Source organism: Neophocaena asiaeorientalis, unplaced genomic scaffold, assembly GCF_003031525.2.
Source record: "Neophocaena asiaeorientalis asiaeorientalis breed wild unplaced genomic scaffold, Neophocaena_asiaeorientalis_V1.1 scaffold152, whole genome shotgun sequence".
NCBI classification, from domain to species: domain Eukaryota; kingdom Metazoa; phylum Chordata; class Mammalia; order Artiodactyla; family Phocoenidae; genus Neophocaena; species Neophocaena asiaeorientalis.
The window spans coordinates 4,278,668-4,302,393 of NW_020185338.1; the positions used below are offsets into that span (position 1 = coordinate 4,278,668).

The following is a 23,726-nucleotide window of genomic DNA, read 5'->3' on the forward strand; positions in this document are numbered from 1 at the left end:
TTCAGGTTTGATTAATTTGCTAGAGTGGCTCACAGAACTCAGGGCAACACTTAGGTTTACCAGTTTACTAAAGGATATGAAGAAGGATACAGATGAACACAGGTGAAGAGACGCACAGGGCGAGGCCTGGGAGGGTCCTGAGCACAAGAGCTTCTGTCCCTGTGGAGTAGGGGTGTGTCACTCTCCTGCCATGAATGTGTTGCCCAACTTGGAAGCTCCACACCCCATACTTCGGGGATTTTATGGAGGCTTCCTCATGTAAGCATGATGAGCTATGAACTCCATTTTCAGCCCTTCTCCCTTCTCAAGAGAAAGGAGGGTGGGGTTGAAAGTTCCAAGCTTCTAATCATGGCTTGTTCTTTCAGGTGACTAACCTTCATCCAGGAGCCGTTCAGGAGCCCACCCAGTCACCTCATTAAAATTCCTATCACCAAGGAAATTTCAAGGGTTTCAGGAGCCCTGGTTCAGGGATGGGGTCAAACGCCAAATATTAGAACACGAGATGCTCCTGGTACTCTTGTCACTTAGGAAATTACAAGAGTTTTAGGAGCTCTGGGCTAGAAACGAGGATGAAGACCAGATATTTCTTACTATAAATCACAATACCACAGGGGCCCAGCACTCTGTTTCAACAAGCCCTCAGGGTGGTTCTGTTGCACGTGAAAGTCCGAGAACCACTTTCTAGACTCTAAAACTGTGCAACTCAACACCCGGACCCAGGGCCTGGCAGCATTGGCATTACCTAGGAATTTGTTAGAAATGCAGTATCTCAGCGTCCACCTAAGATTTACTGAATAAAAATCTTTTAAACCAAGATTCCCAGGTGATTCTTATAAACATGAAAGTTTGAGAACCATTGCACTTGTGATTGGACCTGTAGTCAACCTGGCTTGTAGGTCACAGGTAGACAGGATTATTTTAAAGAAAGATATGTTCTCCTCTCTCTCTGTTCCAGTGGGCCCCCTTTAGTCAAAACCTGGGCATCTGAGAGACAATGATCACGCTGGTCTGAATCACCAACTTACTGGGTAGCAGGGAGCAAAAAATTATTTTCGTTGTGAATTAAAGATATATCCACTTCTTCCTGCTTAAACTGTCTCATTGGGTTAACTCAGTTACTTTGGGGTAGATGTTCAATCTTTCAAGTATACTCCACCTCTCCTAGCTCCTCCCATGAAGGCTCTGTGAAATGGAAGATGCTTATATAACCTTGTGGTGCCAGGGGAAAGGCAGGGTTAAGCTATTCACATGGCATTCTGTGCAAATTAGAAAAAGATGAGTCTTCCTTAAGACACTCTCCTTCCAGTGTTGGGACATTGTCACACTGATTTTGTTAGAACATGTTGCTGCCATATGCTCTAAAACTGCCATAATAAATGTATGAATCTATGATGTCTGTGAAATGAGTGTTGCCCTACAGACATGGATTTCTTGTGCAGTGCTCAACCTGCACAACTGTTGGCTAATGTCTAGTTTTGTACCACATTGCTGTGTATCAGGATGCATACGGGACTTCTCCCAGAGACTTGCAGCTCCCTGCAGGGAAAGCAGATTATTAGCATTGACTATTCTCCCCTACACACTCTGAAGTTTCTGCTGCTCCTCAGGCCATGAGGTTCCACATTTGCCTCTGCTGTCCTCACTGTAATTTTTACTACCTCCTCCCTACGGTCCACTGGAGTCAGGCGGCCAGGCTTTTCCATTTTCTTGCAAAACAGGAACTTTTGTTTACATCATGACTGCATCATCACTTCCCTTGGCTTAAAGAAAAATCCAAATTTAAATCATCCAGGCCTGGTTCTTGGTATGAAATGGGAGCCCAAGGGATTTTTAAAAATTCTTTTCTTTCACCATAATGTCTAGCTTTTGAGACTCTGCTCTCGAGTGACTCACAATTAATATTAGCTTCCCTTTTCTAGCTAAAATTCCCCCTTTTCCTGAAGCATGAAAGCATATTGCTTCAGGGGATAGGTCCCTCGGGCAGCAATATTTTCTAGATTTGAAAATATATCAGGAAAGGTCTCACAAAAAATTGTATTATTGTACCTTTCTCTTGTGGGACCTTATTGAGGGCTATAAAAAGAAGCCCAAAGACTCCAATGTCTTGAGTTTTTCCTAACAATTCCTTAATGGGAGAGCCTTGGTAGGCATTTTCTGAGTCCCAGGACATAGAAGAAAACAGTTGATGAAGCAGTTATTTTGCTATCATTTAGTAACAAGGGCTGCCAACATCGTTCTCAATGGTGAAAAATTGAAACCATTTCCACTAAGATCAGGAACAAGACAAGGTTGCCCTCTCTCACCACTTTTATTCAACATAGTTTTGGAAGTTTTAGCCACAGCAATCAGAGAAGAAAAAGAAATAAAAGGAATCCAAATCGGAAAAGAAGAAGTAAAACTGTCACTGTTTGCAGGTGACATGATACTATACATAGAGAATCCTAAAGATGCCACCTGAAAACTAGTAGAGCTAATCAATGAATTTGGTGAAGTTGCAGAATACAAAATTAATGCACAGAAATCTCTTGCATTCCTATACATTAATGATGAAAAATCTGAAAGAGAAATTAAGGAAACACTCCCATTTACCATTGCAACAAAAAGAATAAAATACCTAGGAATAAACCTACCTAAGGAGACAAAAGACCTGTATGCAGAAAACTATGACACTGATGAAAGAAATTAAAGATGATACAAATAGATGGAGAGATATACTGTGATCTTGGATTGGAAGAATCAACACTGTGAAAATGACTATACTACCCAAAGCAACCTGCAAATTCAATGCAATCCCTGTCAAACTACCAACAAACTAGTTCTGTTTGTTCTACAGAACTAGGACAAAAAATTTCACAACTTGTATGGAAACACACTTATCTTTGACAATGGAGGCGAGAATGTACAATGGAGAAAAGACAGCCTCTTCAGTGAGTGGTGCTGGGAAAACTGCACAGCTACATGTAAAAGAATGAAATTAGAACACTCCCTAACACCATACACAACAATAAACTCAAAATGGATTAAAGACCTAACTGTAAGGCCAAACACTATAAAACTCTTAGAGGAAAACATAGGCAGAACACTCCATGACATAAATTACAGCGATATCCTTTTTGACCCACCTCCTAGAGAAATGGACATAAAAACAAAAATAAATGGGACCTAATGAAACTTAAAAGCTATTGCACAGCAAAAGAAACCATAAACAAGATGAAAAGACAACCCTCAGAATGGGAGAAAGTATTTGCAAATGAAACAACTGACAAATGATTAATCTCCAAAATATACAAGCAGCTCATGAAGCTCAATATCAAAAAACAAACCACCCTATCCAAAAATGGGCAGAAGACCTAAATAGACTTTTCTCCAAAGAAGATATACAGATGGCCAACAAACACATGAAAGGATGCTCAACATCCCTAATCATTAGAGATATGCAAATCAAAACTACCATGAGGTATCACCTCACACCAGTGAGAATGGCCATCATCAAAAAATCTACAAACAATAAATGCTGGAGAGGGTGTGGAGAAAAGGAACCCTCTTGCACTGTTTGTGGGAATGTAAATTGATACAGCCACTGTGGAGAATAGTATGGAGGTTCCTTAGAAAACTAAAAATAGAAGTACCATACGACCCAGCAATCCCACTACTGGGCATATACCCTGAGAAAACCATAATTCAAAAAGAGTCATGTACCACAATGTTCATTGCAGCTCTATTTACAATAGCCAGGACATGGAAGCCACCTAAGTGTCCATCGACAGGTGAATGGATAAAGAAGATGTGGCACATATATACAATGGAATATTACTCAGCCATAAAAAGAAACGAAACTGAGTTATTTGTAGTGAGGTGGATGGACCAGAGACTGTCATACAGAGTGAAGTAAGTCAGAAAGAGAAAAACAAATACTGTATGCTAACACATATATATGGAATCTTCAAAAAACAAAAAATGGTTCTGAAGTAGCTAGGAGCAGGACAGGAATAAAGACGCAGACATAGAAAATGGACTTGAGGACACAGGGAGGGTGAAGGGTAAGCTGGGATGAAGTGAGAGAGTGGCATGGACATATATACACTACCAAATGTAAAATACATAGCTAGTGGGAAGCAGCCACATAGCACAGGGAGATCAGCTTGGTGTTTTGTGTCCACCTAGAGGGGTGGGAGAGGGAGGGTGGGAGGGAGATGCAAGAAGGAGGAGATGTGAGGATGTGTGTGTATGTATAGCTGATTCACTTTGTTATAAGCAGAAACTAACACACCATTGTAAAGCAATTATACTCCAATAAAGATGTTAAAAAAAAAGTAACAAGGGCTGCTAATTTCATAAGCTAGAGCTGTCCCCATTGTCCTTTCCTTCAGACCTCTTCAGCCCTATTTCTTCAACAATCTTAGTCTGTAACTTACATCACCTTCACCTTCACTTCCATGTGCACTTCCACATTCCATTAGGACCCTAACGGAACCCTTCGGGGTTCAAGAAAGGAAAAAAATCTGACTCAGACTGATTTACAGAATAAGGAGGCTGATGTGGTCCACATAACTGCCATGTGCGGAGAATCATTGTCTCAGAAGACCCAGCTCCAGTGCTCTGATTCCCTGAGTTCTTTCTTCCGTGTGTTGGCTATTTCATGACCACAAAATGGCCACGGAGATTCCAGGAAGCTCATCGTCATTTGACATCATCCAGAGTGAAACAAAGAGCCTTTGTTCCAGCATTCTAAGCAGGTTAAGCCACCTGGACACCACGGAACCAATCATAGTTCCAGGGAATTGATCTATTTTGATTGGCTTAAGTACATGCTCCACTCCTAAGAAACCACGTGGATTTTGAAGAGAATGTCGACCTGATGCACAGGACTCTGGGTCATTAGCTGGCTTCTAGTCAGTCTTGTCAATGAGCCCTGGCCCCAGGATAATCAGGGAGGCAGCAAAGAATAACTGAGGTTCAAAGAACCACTGAAAGCTTAGATAATGTCATTGTCAACTGTGATCGTTAGAGACTGGAAATCAAAGGTCCCTCCTCCATTTTCTTAACATCATGTAAACCTCCCTGATTCTGGTGTGAACCTGAAAAAGGACAGCCCAGAAATGACTGAGATGGAATTTCCTATAGCTTGGCGGTATGTGGGCTGGGAGTTATATATATTTTTTGTAGCACTGAGTCAGTGAATAGAGGCAGTCATGTCATTGTATAGTCTGCAACAAAATTTAATCCATGTATAAACAGCTGACTAAAAATTTAAGGGAAGAACAACCTAAAAAAAATTTTCATGAGCACAGAATGATGGATGTTAATCAATATAATACCTATTTTTACCAATTTAAAATGAATGTCATTGAAAATATTTGTTTCTATTTTACTTTAACAAATGTAAGAAATATTAATAAAATCTTTCTTAAAACTATTTCTCCATAACCTCATTTTCCCATATAATCTTAAAGTTATTCAACTGGAAGTACAAATAGTTCCAAGGGTTTCAGAAACCGAACTCTGGGGTTAGGACAAAGAGTGAAATTGTACCATTTTTAGTTCATTCCGTTAAAGAACTTTATTCACTTAACAAACAATTCCGATTACCAGTGAGAACACCCTTAATAATAGTCCTTTTAGGAGTCAGAACAAGATTTGTAGAGCAAGAATCTCTGCTTATTCCAGACCCTGATTTGGCTTGGCAATTCTTTCATCCAAAGGGAACTGGATGAGTGCTGAAAAGCATTAGGTCTTTCTGTCCCATAGTCTTTTTTTCTTTTTTCAAAAAATAAATGTATTTAATTTTGGCTGCGTTGGGTCTTCGCTGCTGCGCGTGGGCTTTCTCCAGTTGTCTCGAGTGGGGGCTACTCTTTGTTGCAGTGCGTGGGCTCTAGGCCGCTAGCTCAGCAGTTGTGGCTCGCGGGCTCTAGAGCGCAGGCTCAGCAGTGTGGCACACGGGCTCAGTTGCTCCGCGGCATGTGGGATCTTCCCGGACCAGGGCTCGAACCCATGTCCCCTGCATTGGCAGGCGGATTCTTAACCACTGCGCCACCAGGGAAGTCCCTGTCCCATAGTCTTTTTGAACACAGGGTGTCACATGCTCCTTTCTTGGGTGAACTGCCAGAGAAGCACAGAAGGCATTGCCCCAAAGATTCAAAACAGATTTCCTTAGCATCAGCGAGTGTCACTTCCATGAATGGGTGAGTGGTATGACAGAGGATTTTTTTTTGTTTATATATATATATATATACATATATATATATGTATATATATATATATATATATATATAAACATCTTTATTGGAGTATAATTTCTTTACAATGGTGTGTTAGTTTCTGCTTTATAACAAAGTGAATCAGCTATACATATATCCCTGGATCTCCTCCCTCTTGTGTCTCCCTCCCACCTTCCCTGTCCCACCCCTGTTATATATATTTTTAAAACACTAATAAAGCTTAACAGAGCTGGCACTTATCATGCACACGCTTCTAAGGTTGCCGGTATGCCGCTCTGTGGCATTCCTACAGAGGCACGTTTTAGTCCATTATCTCAATTCTTTGATTTGATCCATTTAACTATCAAAAGAAAACAGGGTTTCCAAGTTAATCCATTTGTTAGTAAGTGTCAGTAGTCTTAGAAGCAAGACCAGAAATTTTACAATAATTTTGAAAAGGATTCTTTTAGAAGGATGTTTACAATTTCAATCACATTTCCAAGAAGGATTGATGAAATGCTGAGAACTGAAGTTAATATTTTTCATATCATGGGCAAGTCCAGTCATTGCAGAACAAGATTTCTTGATTGTATTTGATTTTGAAATTAACTGAACACACATTTCCTAGATAATGAAATTTGTATTTTTTTTAAAAGTTTGCACTGAACAATGACATGCAGACTTCCCTAGCCCATTTCTGTATTGGCTTGCTTTTTGAACACCTAATTACAACATTATTTGAGGAATCATAACCTATTTTTTAAATGTGTAAAAACCCACTAGTGCTTCATAAAGAGCTTAAGAAAATTATAGGCAGAAGAAAAGTAGATTATAGGCCATTAATGTGTTTAATGATATGCAAATGCTGTTAAACTAGAACATAATTGTATTACTGTTCTTTGGGGAAGAACAGATTTAAACAATTCAAAATAACAGACGTAAGTTTTTAGTGCTGAGATCTAACAGTAATAAATTAGAAATGAAAGTCATACATATATTGAATTACATCTTGACTTTCATAGATTGTAATTTCATCACAGTAGCTGTAAGCAAACCGCTTACAGCTCATATGTTTTATGTTTCTCTTCATGTGAAAGGTGGCCAGTACTTTCTTCCGTGGGTAAGTTAGCTGAATTAGAACAAGTCATCAGTGTTATACCCACGATCCTGCAGAAATTATATGATTTAGCCTACGTTCTCTCACATGTAGACTGACCAACTTAACTGACTGGAAAAAAAAAAAAATTAGAATGACATAGGGAGCTTAAACCAAGTGAAATTATCTGATGGTTACTGAGCTTTCTAGAAAGCAGAGAAATAAATAATGCAAACTGAATTTCAGCAGTTGCCCCTATTCATTTCCAATTCATAGGGAATCTTTCTTGTTTCTTGGATGGAAAAATGTCATTCTAAGCTCCTCTTTGCTTCTGGGGGGTGGCAGCTAGCCGTGAACTACAGGGTCCTGAATAGAACACGATCAACACCTAGTGGCCACAGACAAGTCTTGAGTGTGATTTTTCTTGGCCAGCAACAAGTGATGTCGTAAGAAAAGGATCTTTGGAAAAGAAGAGGAATCTTAGCTCCCACATCACTTTTCCCTCACCCAAGTTTGACCCGATGCTGCCATTGCCACCTTATTCCTGCAAACAAGGGGCATTCAACTAATGCAACTAACAAATGCTACCATCACACTGTCGTGATGGGTAAGCTGTATGAAATGTGAAAGAATAAAAGAAATAATAGGGGTCAAATTTTTTTTTAACTTGAATTGAATCAAGTGTTTATACCATGAACGAAGAATAAAACAGGACATCCCTGCTTTCGTTTAAATTAACCTTCTGTTATTTTCCCCCCAGGACGTGTAAATAAAACGTCCCAGTCAGAACTAGATTTTTCCAGAATAGTAGAGCAATGGAAACAATGCAGATACAAGTTTTCTTACCATGGCTTCCTTGGCAGCCACTTCTGGTTGAAGGAAAAAGAAGGGAGGAGGGAAGGGGAGGGAAGAATCTCAACAGTGTCTCCCAGCTGCTGACTCAGTAAACAAGAAAATAAAACACTCATGTGTGCATTATTTCAGAAGGCAAAGAGGTCATATGTGTTCTACTTGTTGCTATTAGATATCTTGCAAAAGAGTACAAACATAGGTTAAAAGGTCCCAAGGAATTTTTGTTTGTTTGTTTTTGTGAGGTGAGGCAGGGTGTTGGAGTCTATGTGTTCTTTGTGTGCTGTAGCATCTACTGGAGGAACAGACTTCTGATTCACAGCAGGGTCACCTGATGGACCTAGACAAAGAAGTCTCTAATCAAAAAGGCCTTCATGGGTCAGGGTGTTATTGTAGCTGATGTGTTTCCATAGCAACCTGTGAATGGGTTTCACCAGAAGAGAGGCCCACGCGTAAATGACAGAATGATGACAGTGACGTCTGGGCAAAAAAGAAGCCCAGGGCAAGATAAACATGTTTTAAACAGAAATGCCTACAAGCTATGTATCACAAATTCTATTTAAAAGTAGGTACTGTCTAGTTAAAAACAGGTGAAGTCAACAGAAGCAATTGGTAAATAATTATGTATTTGATCATAACATTAAGGATTGGAAATATAATTTCTTGGGGAGAACATTTAGCTTAAACTAAAAAGAGAAAAGGGAATAAATCAGGTCGGAGAGACAGATTTTCTCAGGATGCTCCTAGGGAAGTGATGCTATGTAATTTGAACAAAATGAGGTGATTTTTTTAATGTCTTTTAACTTTTTCACCCATGAAGCTTCTCCCAGACTAGGTAGAGAAAAGGGAGGTTTTAAAAAGCTCTTCTCAGTCTCTTCACTGACCTATCCAAGATGTCTAATTGAGTTCATTCAAATAAAAAATAACATTCTGAATAAAGAACAAAAGGTCAAAAACTTAAATTAAAAATGGATCTCTACCTGTTTATGGTGATGTACATAGCATGTGTCTCCTCAGAAGTGTGAACTCCTAGAAGCAGGCACTATCGAGAATGTGGAAGCAACAATAAAGGCCCTTAAGTTACCATAATGGACTTGTTGAACCATCTGGGGGAAGTAACCATAGCAGTGGTGTGTGAGAGCCAGCCACTACTAGCTCACGGCGCTATATTCCTACCCTCAGAGTGCCTCCAGGGACTGTTCTATCTTGTGGGTAGCTATCCACTAATCATGATGAAGATGAGAATAACTGATAGTAAGAAACATTTAGAAAACTCATCGTAGTTTACAAAGTGTTTTCACATCTACTTGTTAAAAGCAAGTGATGCTACTGTCCCTGCTGTTTATAGAAACTGAGCCTTAGTGAGAGCAGGAACATTTTTTGAGATCAAACGGTTCGTAAGTGGATAAATGCTGGTGTTCTAATCTAGGTCTTCTGACAAAGGCGTCCCAGGTAATAATAGCTACAAGGTCTTATTCCTTCCAGAAATCCTTTTAGTTTAATGGAGAACTGTAATCAGGAACCTATAAAGCCGGTTCAAGACTAAAGGATTAACTTTCCAATGTTGGGATTGTCGATAATTTTAGATCATGTCTAGAGTGCTTTACCCTAAATCATGTGAGCAACCTCCTAATGTGGGTTCTCCATGGTTGGCCCTGCGTAAAGGTTGTGGCGGCCTGGTTCATTTTGGAACTTACATGTTAGATCAATCGTTTTGCTGTTAATTTTTTTTTTTTTTTTTTTTTGGCGTTACGTGGGCCTCTCACTGTTGTGTCCTGTCCCGTTGCGGAGCACAGGCTCCGAACGCACAGGCTCAGTGGCCATGGCTCACGGACCTAGCCACTCCGCGGCATGTGGGATCTTCCCAGACTGGGGCACGAACACATGTCCCCTGCATTGGCAGGCGGACTCTCAACCACTGCACCACCAGGGAAGCCCTGCTGTTAATTTGTAAGTAGAATGTTCTTACTAAGGGGACCACAAATTTGTATCTGCCACATCTCTTGATATAACCAACTGAGGTCAAGTTCTAACCAGTTCTCTGTAACAGATCAGCTTAATTGCTATCTATATGACTTATTTTATTTCCAGAGATATTAACTTATGAAATAACTCTCCTTTTCCTCCTTATTCTTATCTTGAATCCAATGACTATCTTGAACAACTCTCCATGTATATATGCTTTTCACATCCCTAAAGAAAGAAATGGTAGAAATGTCAAAAAAAACAAAAAATAAACGCACGAAGGAGGAATAGCAGCTCTGGAAGGAAGTCGGAGTTTCTGGGCTCAAGATGTGGCTCTGCTTCAACGAACTGTGTGATCTCAGACAAGACAATCTGCATCTGAGTTTCCAATGTGGGCAAAACTGTTCCTGGATCTTTTACTTTCACACGTATTCAATGTAGGTGCTGCCAATAATGTATCAGGAAAGAATCGAACAGCCCAAACTATTTTAGTTCCTTTTCGTTTCATTGGTGTATCTTTAGCCTTTAAGTATGTATAAGTGTATCTCAGGGTGCCCAGACTCAGTCTATTAATTCTCCAGAAACTTTATGATGTGAAAAGTGCAAAGAGCAGAGAAAGCACATAGGGCCTCAAAGCAAGGTGGTTTTCTCTTGTGCACCCAAACTGTCACGGACAACTTTAATAGAAGATGGAATCAGTTTGTGCACTAACTGAGTTTTCTCAGTGTGTATCTAGAAATTCATTATTTGTCTCTTTTGTTATCAGATTTTTGTTTTCTAATATGAGGGCACAAATGATACCAAGACATTTACTATCTGATCAATTTGGGGGACTGGAAGGAACAGATAGTAAAGAGAAGGGAGAGAAGGAGAAAAGGAGAATAGGAGGATAAAAACATCTTCGAAAATCTTAAAAAATACTTTGGTTAAGAAAAATGTTTACCTGATGCTTACTTAAAACTAGGCGGAGTAATTTCTGTAATGAGAAAATATAAATATAAAAGAATAGATTATACCAAGATTCTCTAAATACTCTAAACCCCCAAAGAAGTCTCTGAATGTAAGATTTAATAAAATAAATGTCTTTTTTGTTTATAGTATATTTTTGTCTAAACATTAAACTTCTAATAATTTCACCCACACTGTATTCAACAGCAAATTTTGAAAGAATCAAAATTTTAAAAATTGTGATTTTAAAGAAAGTAAAAAGTTCTCTGATTAACTGAAAGAACTTTCACAAAGCTCATGTCCTTTATATCATGGATGAGGCCTTCAGACTCTCACTCAGAGACTACTGACTTTTATTTTATAAAGAACACTTACAAGCTCAGTGGCTATGTTTCCAAACTGATATAAGCTTCAAAAGGCTTATGAGATCATTTCTGTTGTAACCCCAGTACTTACCACAAAACCTAGCACATAGAGTGGGCTCAATAAATGTTTGTTAACTAATGAGAAGATTAGAAGCAGTATTTACTAGTTGGTGTTGTTGGCTGGGAGAAATGATAGCCTGAGATCCATAGAAAGAGTGAGAAAAATCACAACAACCAGACACGAAGCTCACCAATTTAAAAACACACAGTCCAGTACATCTTACTAACCTCTGAGTGATTAGAGCACAGATACAAAAGCAATTGCCATTCTACAGTGATGATCCTGAGTCATTAGGAAAATATTCAATTTTGTTTAATTCTTGTTTAATAAAAGTCAGGGAGCTATAGAGCACACGTTTGAAATATTTCCATCGGAGAGGATTAAGATAGTCCCTCAGTGGGAACCTTTACTCCCGTCTCATGCTGAGATTTCCTTCTGAAAATATAATCTTGATGGTATAATATTGCATATCTTTAAAAAATTAGACCTTGGTTCTATTCCAGGATGTCTAATTCCACAGTATCTTTTGTAGACATAGAAAGTATGCTTTTTCCTTGTCTTTTGGATTTATTAAGCTTCTCAGTAAAGACTCTGAATACATTCCACATATCCGATCTTCCTGTTTCAGTTACGAAGCAGTACAGAATTGGATCAGCAACACAATTTAAACTTGTTAATGCAACTGTGATTCTATAGATTTTATAACTCTGCTTCCCAGGCTTGTTACGGTCAAACATACGTTCATCCAAGCTCACATCATGCTCTAAAACGCTGCGAATCAGCAACATCACATGAAAGGGAGTAAAACACAAGATAAAAGTCAACGTGATACTGACAAGTAGTTTTATGATTCTCTTCTTTTCACTGTTTCCTGTAGCTTGATTTTGCTTCACAGCTTTGTAGACTTTCTGGTTGCAAGCCATTATGATGACCAAAGGTATCATATAGCCTACACACGTCCTAACAAAGTTAAACCGGATTTGCCATTTCTCCAAAGGGTATTTGTCGTAGCATAAAGTAAAGTTAGACTTTGCGGTGTCACAATATTCAACAGCTGTTTCATCTTCCCACAGAATGACAGCATTGAAGATGGTTTCCAATATCCAGATGAAGAGGCTCACCATGAACGCACATCTTCTTGACCTTAGAAAAGAAAACTTCAAAGGGTAGACAACTGCTAAATACCGATCAATCGCGATGCAGGTGAGGAAAGCTGTGCTACTGTAAAAGTTCATGTACATGAAGAAGGCACTCCCTTTGCACAGGGCAGGAGAGAATGTCCAGTTGTCTTTATTCCAAGTATAATCAATCCATAGAGGGAGAGTTAAGGCATACAGCAGATCTGATAAGGATAAACTGAAGAGGTAAATGCCTAATTCATTTTCCTTCTTTGCTTGCAGAAAAGACACACATAGAGAACCGATGTTGGCTGGAATGCTGACTATTATCACAAAGATGTAAACAACTGGAAACAAATAGTGATCCAAGTCATGCTGTTCTTCAGTACATGTGCTGTTCATGTTTCCTTTTTTAGGTGATGATTATATGCGTTCTTAGATGGTAAGTACCAAGATAAGCCTTGTCTCTTGGGAGTTTGTTTCCAACACCTAACTCTCTTTCACTAAGATTTCTTCAGTTGTCCTTTGCTTTCAAAAGTTCTGATGGATTCATCAATGGTCTTAAAGGATGAGTGGAGATCAAGTTTCACACAGGTATCGATGGCTGGAAGTCAGGATCCAGGTTCCCGGGAGTTACTAAAGTGATCAGTGATTTTAATGTGCAGAAGTCCATGTGCTTATTCTCACAGCATGCTGATGAAGAACCCTGGAGGATTCGCCACATTATCCATCAGCTTTCATAGAATGCTGTCTTCAGTTTGGTTTCCTTCGTGAAACTCAGAGGAGATTGGTGCGAACGTGAATATAGAAGGCTTTACTTTCACAAAGGTTGACATCTCTTTTTAAAATGCCTTCGTTTCTGTAATGAAAGACAAACTAGAATAGTTCGGATGCTTAAAAGAGACATCATGATTTTTGAAACAATCTTATTTTATTTCATTTATTGAGGATATCAAAATGCATGAAATTGCATACAATGAAGGTGTTTAAAAAGGGAAACTTGTCTAATTGACTTTGGTAAATGAAATCAGGCTGAGATATTTGACCTTTTTCAAATAAGAATTATCCAAGGGATGCCAGGTTAGAGGGAATTATATTTCTCACTAGACACAATCTAAGCACGCAAAACTAAAGTTAAAAGTCATTTTAGAAGCTAATTAAAAAAAAAGATGGCGAATTCAATTATTTGTTTGTAATCAGTAAATGCATTTGAGTGTATGGTAAACTGTATGATTATAGGATTTCAAATTTTTTATTTCGTGTGCAATCTATGTATAAGGCACTTATTTTCAAAATATGCTTATTAGCCAAGAAAAAAGTTGTCACAAGAAGTTTGATAAAGTGAAGCACTTGAAAATATAGCAGTTTGCTGAAACTTCGTAAATAATTAGACAACACTTCCTCATTTGTTTCTCCTTTGCTTTCTTTGTGGGCTGATTTACTTTATCTTTCTCGTACTCTTGTGAAAGAGAGGGCAGAATGTGCTGCATTCTGGGTAAAACCTATGATCATCAGTTTCTACATTTATACCTGATTGTTTACTAGGTTAGCTTTTTAAAAATGTACATCTGATGTACATCCATGTAGGAACAGAGAATCCATCCTTCTCTCCATATTGGAATAGAGAAATACTAGCTTTATTCCTTTGCTAGTGAGGCCTGTTGGTGCTTTGGATGATTTATCTGAGGGGAATCTTCACAGAAAGCTTTGTAGAGTCACCATGTAGGGGAAGGAAGACATGTCCTCTTCCTGTGTGCTGTGAGGCCTACAGGACCTCAAAACCGTCCCTTTCCAAGTGTTGATGCGCCCTTAGCACAAAAGAGACCTGCCACCACAAGGCACCAGTATTCTGCTGGGAGAGTAAACCATATCCAGAGCCCATAGGATATGTCACTCTTAACACAAAATGGAGAACTAAAATTCCTGAAATCACCTAATTTTTCCACACCTAAAAATATGAATAAACAGCCTTTTATTTTTAAAGTTTTTATTGGAATATAGTTGATTTACAAATGTGTTAGTTTCAGGTGTACAGCAAAGTGAATCATTTATACGCATACATATAGCCACTCTTTTTTTTTTTTAAGATTCTTTTCCCGTATAGGCCATTACAGAGTATTGAGTAGAGTTCCCTGTGCTATACAGCAGGTTTTTATTAGTTATCTATTTTATATATAGTAGTGTTTATATGTCAATCCCAATCTCCCAATTTATCCCTCCCCGTCTTGAACAGCCTTTAAATAAATAGGAAAACCTTCCAGAGAGGAAAAAAAGGAAGCAGGAGCTAATATCAGAGAGCTAAGTGAGCAGTAAAGCTCTGGGTACCCTAAGGCATACGTGGATCTGGAGGAACTATCTAGAGCTTTGACTGCAGAGAACCAGTGGCAGAGCATGGGCCAGTGACAGGGCATGGGCCAGTGACAGAGCATGGGCCAGTGACAGAGCATGGGCCAGTGGCAGAGCATGGACCAGTGGTAGAGCATGGGCCAGTGACAGGGCATGGGCCAGTGACAGGGCATGGACCAGTGGTAGAGCATGGGCCAGTGACAGGGCATGGGCCAGTAACAGAGAGCATGGGCCAGTGGCAGGGCATGGGCCAGTGACAGGGCATGGGCCAGTGACAGAGGATGGGCCAGTGACAGGGCATGGGCCAGTGTCAGGGCATGGGCCAGTGGCAGAGCATGGACCAGTGACAGGGCATAGAGCAGTGACAGGGCATGGGCCAGTGGCAGGGCATGGGCCAGTAACAGGGCATGGGCCAGAGACTGGGCATGTTCCAGTGGCAGGGCATGTTCCAGTGGCAGGGCATGGGCCAGTGGCAGAGCATGGGCTAGTGGCAGAGCATGGGCCAGTGGCAGGGCACGGGCCAATGACAGGGCATGGGCCAGTGACAGAGGATGGGCCAGTGACAGGGCATGGGCCAGTGACAGAGGATGGGCCAGTGACAGGGCATGGGCCAGTGACAGAGGATGGGCCAGTGACAGGGCATGGGCCAGTGACAGAGGATGGGCCAGTGACAGGGCATGGGCCAGTGACAGAGGATGGGCCAGTGACAGGGCATGGGCCAGTGACAGAGGATGGGCCAGTGACAGGGCATGGGCCAGTGACAGAGGATGGGCCAGTGACAGGGCATGGGCCAGTGACAGAGGATGGGCCAGTGACAGGGCATGGGCCAGTGACAGAGGATGGGCCAGTGACAGGGCATGGGCCAGTGACAGAGGATGGGCCAGTGACAGGGCATGGGCCAGTGACAGAGGATGGGCCAGTGACAGGGCATGGGCCAGTGACAGAGGATGGGCCAGTGACAGGGCATGGGCCAGTGACAGAGGATGGGCCAGTGACAGGGCATGGGCCAGTGACAGAGGATGGGCCAGTGACAGGGCATGGGCCAGTGACAGAGGATGGGCCAGTGACAGGGCATGGGCCAGTGACAGAGGATGGGCCAGTGACAGGGCATGGGCCAGTGACAGAGGATGGGCCAGTGACAGGGCATGGGCCAGTGACAGAGGATGGGCCAGTGACAGGGCATGGGCCAGTGACAGAGGATGGGCCAGTGACAGGGCATGGGCCAGTGACAGAGGATGGGCCAGTGACAGGGCATGGGCCAGTGACAGAGGATGGGCCAGTGACAGGGCATGGGCCAGTGACAGAGGATGGGCCAGTGACAGGGCATGGGCCAGTGACAGAGGATGGGCCAGTGACAGGGCATGGGCCAGTGACAGGGCATGGGCCAGTGGTAGAGCCTGGGCCAGTGGCAGAGCATGGGCCAGTGGCAGGGCATGGGCCAGTGGCAGGGCGTGGGCCAGTGACAGGGCATGGGCCAGTGACAGAGCTTGGGCCAGTGACAGAGCATGGGCCAGTCAGTGACAGAGGATGGGCCAGTGACAGGGTGTGGACCTGTGGCAGGGCATGGGCCAGTGACAGGGCATGGGCCAGTGGCAGGGCATGGGCCCACACAGGTAGCACGGGGTCCTCGACATCCCACTCGTGCTGCGATCCAGGAGCCTCAGCCATCAAAGTAAACAAAATAACAAACTTTACAGATATTTGCAGACAGCAGGGAAAGTTGGCAAGTTCCCTGTCTTACCTTTGTTTCTGTGAGGAGCTATCATAAAAAAAAACAATCCCTGAGTACTCATGGCCTCTGGCTGGTCCTCACTTGGGAATGGGGTCTGAGTCTATACTATTAATCTGGTTCCATAAACTTCAGGCCAATAGTGAATTAATATTGGATCTATGTGCTCAACTTCACTAGTCGTCAGAAATCTACAAACTAAAACCACAGAGGGATACAACTACACACCCACCAGAATAAACGAAATGAAAAATTTAGCAAATACCAAGTCTTAGTGAGGACGTAGAACACCTGGAACTCTCATATACTGTTGGCTAGAAAACTGTTTGGCTCTTATGCAAATCATATGGTTCAGCAACTCTACTTCTAGGTATACGCTCAATAGAAATACATACATGTGGTTCCCAAAAGACGTGTGGTAGAATTAGAATGTTCACAGTGCAGTATTTGTAATATCCCCCAACTGGAATGCCTATTAGCATTAAGAGAGGTAAACAGATTGTGGTATATTAACACAATAAAATCTATACATTAATGAAAATGAACAAATTATTGTTACATGCAATAACATGGTTGAGGCTCAGAAACAATGCAGAGGGATAAAAAAAGGCAGGCAGAAAGGGTACATATTATCTGATTAAGAACCAGGTAGTGTTAATCTATGCTGTCAGAAATCAGGGTAGCAATCCATTTACTGAGGGCTTTCTGTGTGCTGGACTCCATGTAAAATGGCGTGCATATTTATTATAATTTATGTTTTATTGTAACTGTGTCCTGTTTATTACAGTCCTATGTTACAAAGAAGAGTTGAGCCACGTATTAGGCAATTAGCCCCATATTGCCTGTCTAATCTTGGTAGAACTTGGCTGCAATCCTAGGTTTAACTCTAAAGCCTCTTGACTCAACTATTTTGTCTTCTGCCTTTTACATAAAAATACCTTAGATGTCTGAGGTATTTTTGCTATGGCATAGACTAGCTTTGTTGAAAAGGAAGAGAATATTTTCTACTTTCCTCCTAAATAGTAGCACTGAAGGATTAGTACAGGTCTTTCAACTATAATGGCTCTTCTAATGAAAGAAAACGACGTGAATGAAAACTTCTGCAAACTAGATATAAAATAATCAACCCTACATTTTCTAAAAGATGTCACTTTTATGTTCTCTATTAAACTGTGTGGACTTCAAATAAACTTGTGAGAATCATCACCTTACATCATGTCTCACACTCTGACAATGTGTCCTTATGTTTCCGTATATCTGTCAACACATTTTCTTTGGAAGGTTAAACATGTTCCTTTTCAGTAATTTATATAATGGATAAGGCAACATTTTATTTAGGCTTTTATTTTTCCTGTACTTGATTTTAGAAACAGATGGCTAAAAAGGAGCAAATATCCTGCTACCACGGGGGGGCGGGAGCGGTGCGGGGGAAGATCTCCCAGTTTTTTGAGTCAGGAGGCTGAATTTTGAAGGGTCTATTGTTTAGATCAGGAATCATCTGTGAATTGGTTTAAAGCCGAAATTAATTATCTTTCACCACTCACAATGTGGTAATGAAAAAAATGTAAATAAGACCAACTGGAAGTGGGAAAACCATCATGCATTCCCGTTCTTCTCAACAAAGCCCACCTACATTGTTGCAAACAACTATGTAGAATGTCATATTAATTATTTAGTTATAAAAAAACAGAGAAAGAGGGCTTCCCTGGTGGCGCAGTGGTTGAGAGTCCGCCTGCCGATGCAGGGCACACGGGTTCATGCTCCAGTCCGGGAAGATCCCACATGCCGCAGAGCGGCAAGGCCCGTGAGCCATGGCCGCTGAGCCTGCGCGTCCGGAGCCTGTGCTCCTCAATGGGAGAGGCCACAACAGTGAGAGGCCCACGTACCGCAAAAAAAAAAAAAAAAAAAAAAAAAAAAAAACAGAGAAAGAGGAGTCAGATGGCTGTTATCTTTGGCGGGGGGTGGGTGGGTGAGTAATGACAGGAAGAGGGCACCAGCAGGACTTCTGAGAATTGGGTAATGTTTTGTTTCTTGATATGAGTGTTGATTCCATGAACAAGTTCAGTTTGTAAAAATGAATCATGCTGTACACTTAGGATATGTTCCTTTTTGCTGCATGCAGATTATATTGCAATTAAGGTTAAAAAGTGAAATCAAAAGGCTATGTGAGATGAGATGTAAAGAATCTCGACAACTAACATCTGAATAACCGGCAGATACAGCATATATGTCTTCCTAAGAAATGATATGATGTCACTTCTTTCCTCACATATAAAAAGTAATTTATAGAAACACAACAAAACAAACAATAAACAACTTAAATAATCTGAAAATAAATTCACCCATAATAAAAGTTTACCATATGAAAGAATAAGTATTCTATGCACGTGGAAGAAGTAAATACAAACCATGCCTTGAGGAAAGCTCCCTCAACCCAGGCTTTAAAGAATTCTCACAGATCTCGTTCTAACAAATATAGGCTGATTAAAACCCCCCAACCCCACACACACTTGATTTTAAAAATAGATGGATAAAAAGAACAAATATCCTGCTACCACACTAGAAGAAAACACACATACTTACACACATACAGAAATTAGCTTCTATGTGAGAGTCAGCAAAAGCAAGAAAGAAGAGTACTAGATCCACGAAAGCTTTAGAGATAAAATTAATAGATATATAACACAAAACAAGTATGTTTAATACATTTAAAGAAATAAGAGAAGGAATCTGAACACATGAGTAAGGCTCAAGAGACTATAAAAGATGACTGGGCATATTTTTTAAAAGATTGAAATAGACCTTTCAGAAATAAAAAATACAGTAATATAAAATTAAAAATTAACACAGGGACTAACCAACTGCCTAGCTCCAGCTGAAGAGAAAATTAGTATATTGTAAGACAGAGCTAAAGAAATAACACAAAATTATCAGAGTGCTAAAGAGACAGGAAAATACCACAGAGACATGGAGGATAAAGTGAAAAGGTCAGTGTATGTATAATTAAAGTTCACAAGGACAGAAGAGAGAAAGTAGGGGAGAGGCAATGTTAGAAAAGATGCTGACTGAGAGCTGTCTGAAAGTGATGAAGGACATGGCATCCTCAGATTTATGAAGCTCAGCAAACCCCAAATAAGATTAGAAACAAACAAACAGAGCTGGAAATCTATACTTAGCCAACATTGCAATCAAGCTGCAGATCACCAAAGACTAAGAAAAAAAAGAGCCAGAGAGAAAAAATGCATTACCTACAAAGGATGAAATTTCGACCGACAAAGACATTTTCAACAACAATGATAACATAAACCAGAAGATAGTGGATTGATATTTCCAAATTGTTATGAAAATGTATGTCATCCTATAACTGAATACCCAACAGAACTAAATTTCAAAATGAGAGCACAAATAAGGATATTTTAAGATAAACTACCACTGAGAACATTGACCCCCAAAATCCTCATTAAATAGACTTCTAAAGAACATAAGCGAAGAAGGAAAATGACACTTGAAAAATGTCTGAGATGCACAAAATTTAATAAGCTACAGAGGATGGAACTCTGATGGTTACGCAACATCACGTCTATCACTAGGCTCATGCGTCTGGGGAAGAACACTTAAACCATGAAAATATTCTTCCTTAGAAGAAGGACTTGGGAGAGCTGGGTGATGAGCAGGAAGGTACCCCTTCCTGCTTTGTCCATGTTACTCAACAAATACTCATCTTAAAAAAAAAAAAAGATAGGAAGGGTCAAATGGAAAAATAGTTTTGAGAGGACTTACAAAATTCTCAGTGGAATAAATTTCTTTCTCTGTAGAAATATTTCCTGCCTTAACTAAAACAACCATAAGACTGAATGGTTTAATGAAGCAGATACTGGGTGTCTTCTGGGTTGGGCAACAGAGGCAGTGTTTCTGGGGGCTTGTGGTTACATGTGTGAGGGCTCTGGAGACTCAAAGGTTCTCAGCAGCTCTTGGGGGATTTGTGACCATGTGTGTTCCTTCACCTCTCTAAGTTTCAATTTTCACAGGCGTAGATAGCAACCATTTCACAGAATTCTTGTGAGGATTAAATGAGATAACACATGAAACTCAGTACTGAGCACATGGTAAGCCTTCATGACATGTTAACTGATATTGTTCTAATGACAACACTGGTAGCCTGTGTTGTCCCCTACATTTCCTGAAAGCAGATCATCTTTGGCCACCTATCCAGAGCATAGCAGAGAAACCAGAGGCATTCAGAATATAATTTATATAATAACATTTCACATATGATACCAAACGCTGCAGAGGAGAGCTGTTAAATTAATTTGTGTGAATCTGAGATTTTAACAGAATACATAATTCTTATTATTCATACATCTTGTCAGATATTATTTTGATTGCTTTAATCATATTTTGAGAAAACTGTTTTTAGATCCAGTGCTGAGAAATTTGGATAAGTTTTAAATTCTGATTTTAATTTTTACCTGATACCCAAAGAAGATAATCCACAGCTCCTAAAACAGTACCAACCATTGATGGTTGGTAAAAATCAGAATTAAAACAGTACCAACCATTGATGACAATGATCAGAAGATAAAATGTTATAGGAAACATTTGCCTTCATTTATCAGTTGAATAGCTACTTATTAACACTCTACTGTGTGTCAATGTGATAGTCATCTCTTAAGAATTATTAATTAATTAATACATACTAGAAATATTAATTAATACTGGAAATATTATTTTCAAATTTCACATAGTTTCTGATGGTATAAAAACATATCACTAGACGTTTATACTGCTGAGGAAGTGGTGCTAGATAGCTCTACAGCCAGGAGTTGGTACATTTCTTCCCTAACCACTTAATTTTCATTTTGCCAATATACTGTTTCCTGTAGAGGAAATGGAGCGTAAGCATTCCTCTTTTATATTTTGATAGTGTTACCTATTTCTAAATGTAAATTTTGACATCCTTTACTACTGCTCAAAGTAGAGAAGCCATGTGTCATCCTCATTTCTCCCGTCTTATAATACTTTGCATGACCACATTTATACAGCCCAAACTAGAAAAAATGTTGCAAATATTACTGACGATCATTCAAAAGTATGTTATCTACTTAAAGTCTTATTTCTTAATCTTACACTTACCCATGTTTCTTGGGATGATGATTTTGTTGACCGAGGAGCAAGATAAATCTGCTTGCACCCAGAAGAGAAACCAATATTATTGAGGGGACAGGAAATTGCACTCATATTTCATCACAAACCAATGAGGAAGCAACATATTAATGAGAAGGAAGTGCATTATCCAAGTTTAAGCAACAGAAGTCTCCTAAGTATTTTAAAAGAGGTTTTATGTATTATTTACTGTAGTATAATTTTTATTACTCACTTTTCTCTTTGCATCTTAATCACAATTGTATACTGATACTATATGTGCTTTATTTGATAGAATATGTACTAGAATCTCATTCATTCATTCACTCCCTCCCTCACTCATTTATCTGTCAACACATATATCTATCCTCCTCTCCTAAGAGACCACTGTGCTGGCAGATATATAGGACCTGGCCCTAACCCACAAGGAGCTTATCACTTAGTGAAGGAGAAAACGCTAATAACCGCAATGGTAAAAATGGTAAAAATGGATAAATACTCCAAGAGAGGTACAAAAAGATAGGATGAGTCGTTGGATGTGTAGAATAGGAGAGGATGTTGTAGATGGAATCAGGGTGATCAAGATCCTGGGTGAAAAACAACAGAGAGCGAATGCGGATGTGTGTATAGAGAGCATGTTCATTGCTTAATGGCATGATGGTGGGGTCAAGGTAGCCAACTAGGTAACGTTTTTTATTGTTGTTTTTGTTTTTTTTCAAAGGGATTATATATTAGCTATACAGTATTTTATTGTAGAACCATTTTCTCCTTTGATTTTCCTCTTGGAAGAGAAGATTCCATCAGAAATTGCTAAACCATGCTAAAGCCACTTGAACTAACTGGCTTAGGCAAATCAATAATTTTATGAGACTTGAAACTTTATTTGAGAAAGACATGGGATGTTATAATGAAAATTCACTTAGTATAGTAACACCTGGACAGTTGTTGCCAAATCTGTAAGTGATTTTTTTTTTTTTTTTTTCGCGGTACGCGGACCTCTCACTGTTGTGGCCTCTCCCGTTGCGGAGCACAGACTCCAGACGCGCAGGCTCAGCGTCCACGGCTCACGGGCCCGGCCGCTCCGCAGCGTGTGGGATCTTCCCGGACTGGAGCACGAACCCGCGTCCCCTGCATTGGCAGGCGGACTCTCAACCACTGAGCCACCAGGGAAGTCCTGTAAGTGATTTAATGTGAAGTGAAATTAGCTCCTGGAACTTCTGAGATATAAAAAAGCCAGAGACTTCACTTTTGAACCTCGCCTTAATAAACTTTTATTACACACGAAGAGGAAATGTTTACTTTATAAGGACAGAATTAATTTGGGATGGAAAAATTTAACTTCATTTTAAAACCTGTAATCATGACAATTTGAGCCTGCCTTTGTAAAATGACATTAGAAGTTCCTGTTGGTAGGGTTTTTAAAATTTCTCCCCAGAACTGGAAAAGATGATCTTGTGATATAACCAAGATTTTTAACCTTGACGTTATTCAGGATGTAACAAGAGTGTAATGGGTTTCCTATACTTCCTTTGTAGGTCTTTTATTGAAAATAATAAAAGTAATCATTTAGGTTTATAAAGTACATTTGCAAAGTAATTTAGTGCATAGGAACTTAAAAATTCAGAATACTTTCTATTTTTACTGAAATAATAAAAATTTAAGTACAATGTAGAAAATTAATAGTAAGACAAGCCTTTTAAAAAAAATGAAAGCAATGACTTCAGTTTACTTGTCACTCTAATCCAAAATTCTCATTTTTGTTTGGTTTTGCACATCCACTTATCTGTGGCTTCTGTACATCATGACACTCACAATTTCTTATTTTACCTAAATAGACTAGACTTCTGCTTTTAGGGAAATGGCATCTTAATATCCACATCAGATTTTTATGTATTTTGCTCCTCAGAAGA

The 23,726-nt window shown here is 39.9% G+C and overlaps 1 protein-coding gene across 1 annotated transcript; it reads right to left on the reverse strand.

Annotated features, from left to right (window-relative positions):
* Positions 1 to 50: 50 nt before the first annotated feature.
* Positions 51 to 21,888, reverse strand: GPR65 (G protein-coupled receptor 65). The gene is made up of 3 exons (XM_024736333.1): positions 21,808 to 21,888; positions 11,709 to 13,458; positions 51 to 159 (listed from the first exon to the last, which is right to left on the reverse strand). Exon 2 carries the CDS (start codon positions 12,999 to 13,001, stop codon positions 11,976 to 11,978), a length of 1,026 nt encoding a protein of 341 aa, XP_024592101.1. The 5' UTR covers positions 13,002 to 13,458; positions 21,808 to 21,888; the 3' UTR covers positions 51 to 159; positions 11,709 to 11,975.
* Between the last annotated feature and the right edge of the window lie 1,838 nt (positions 21,889 to 23,726).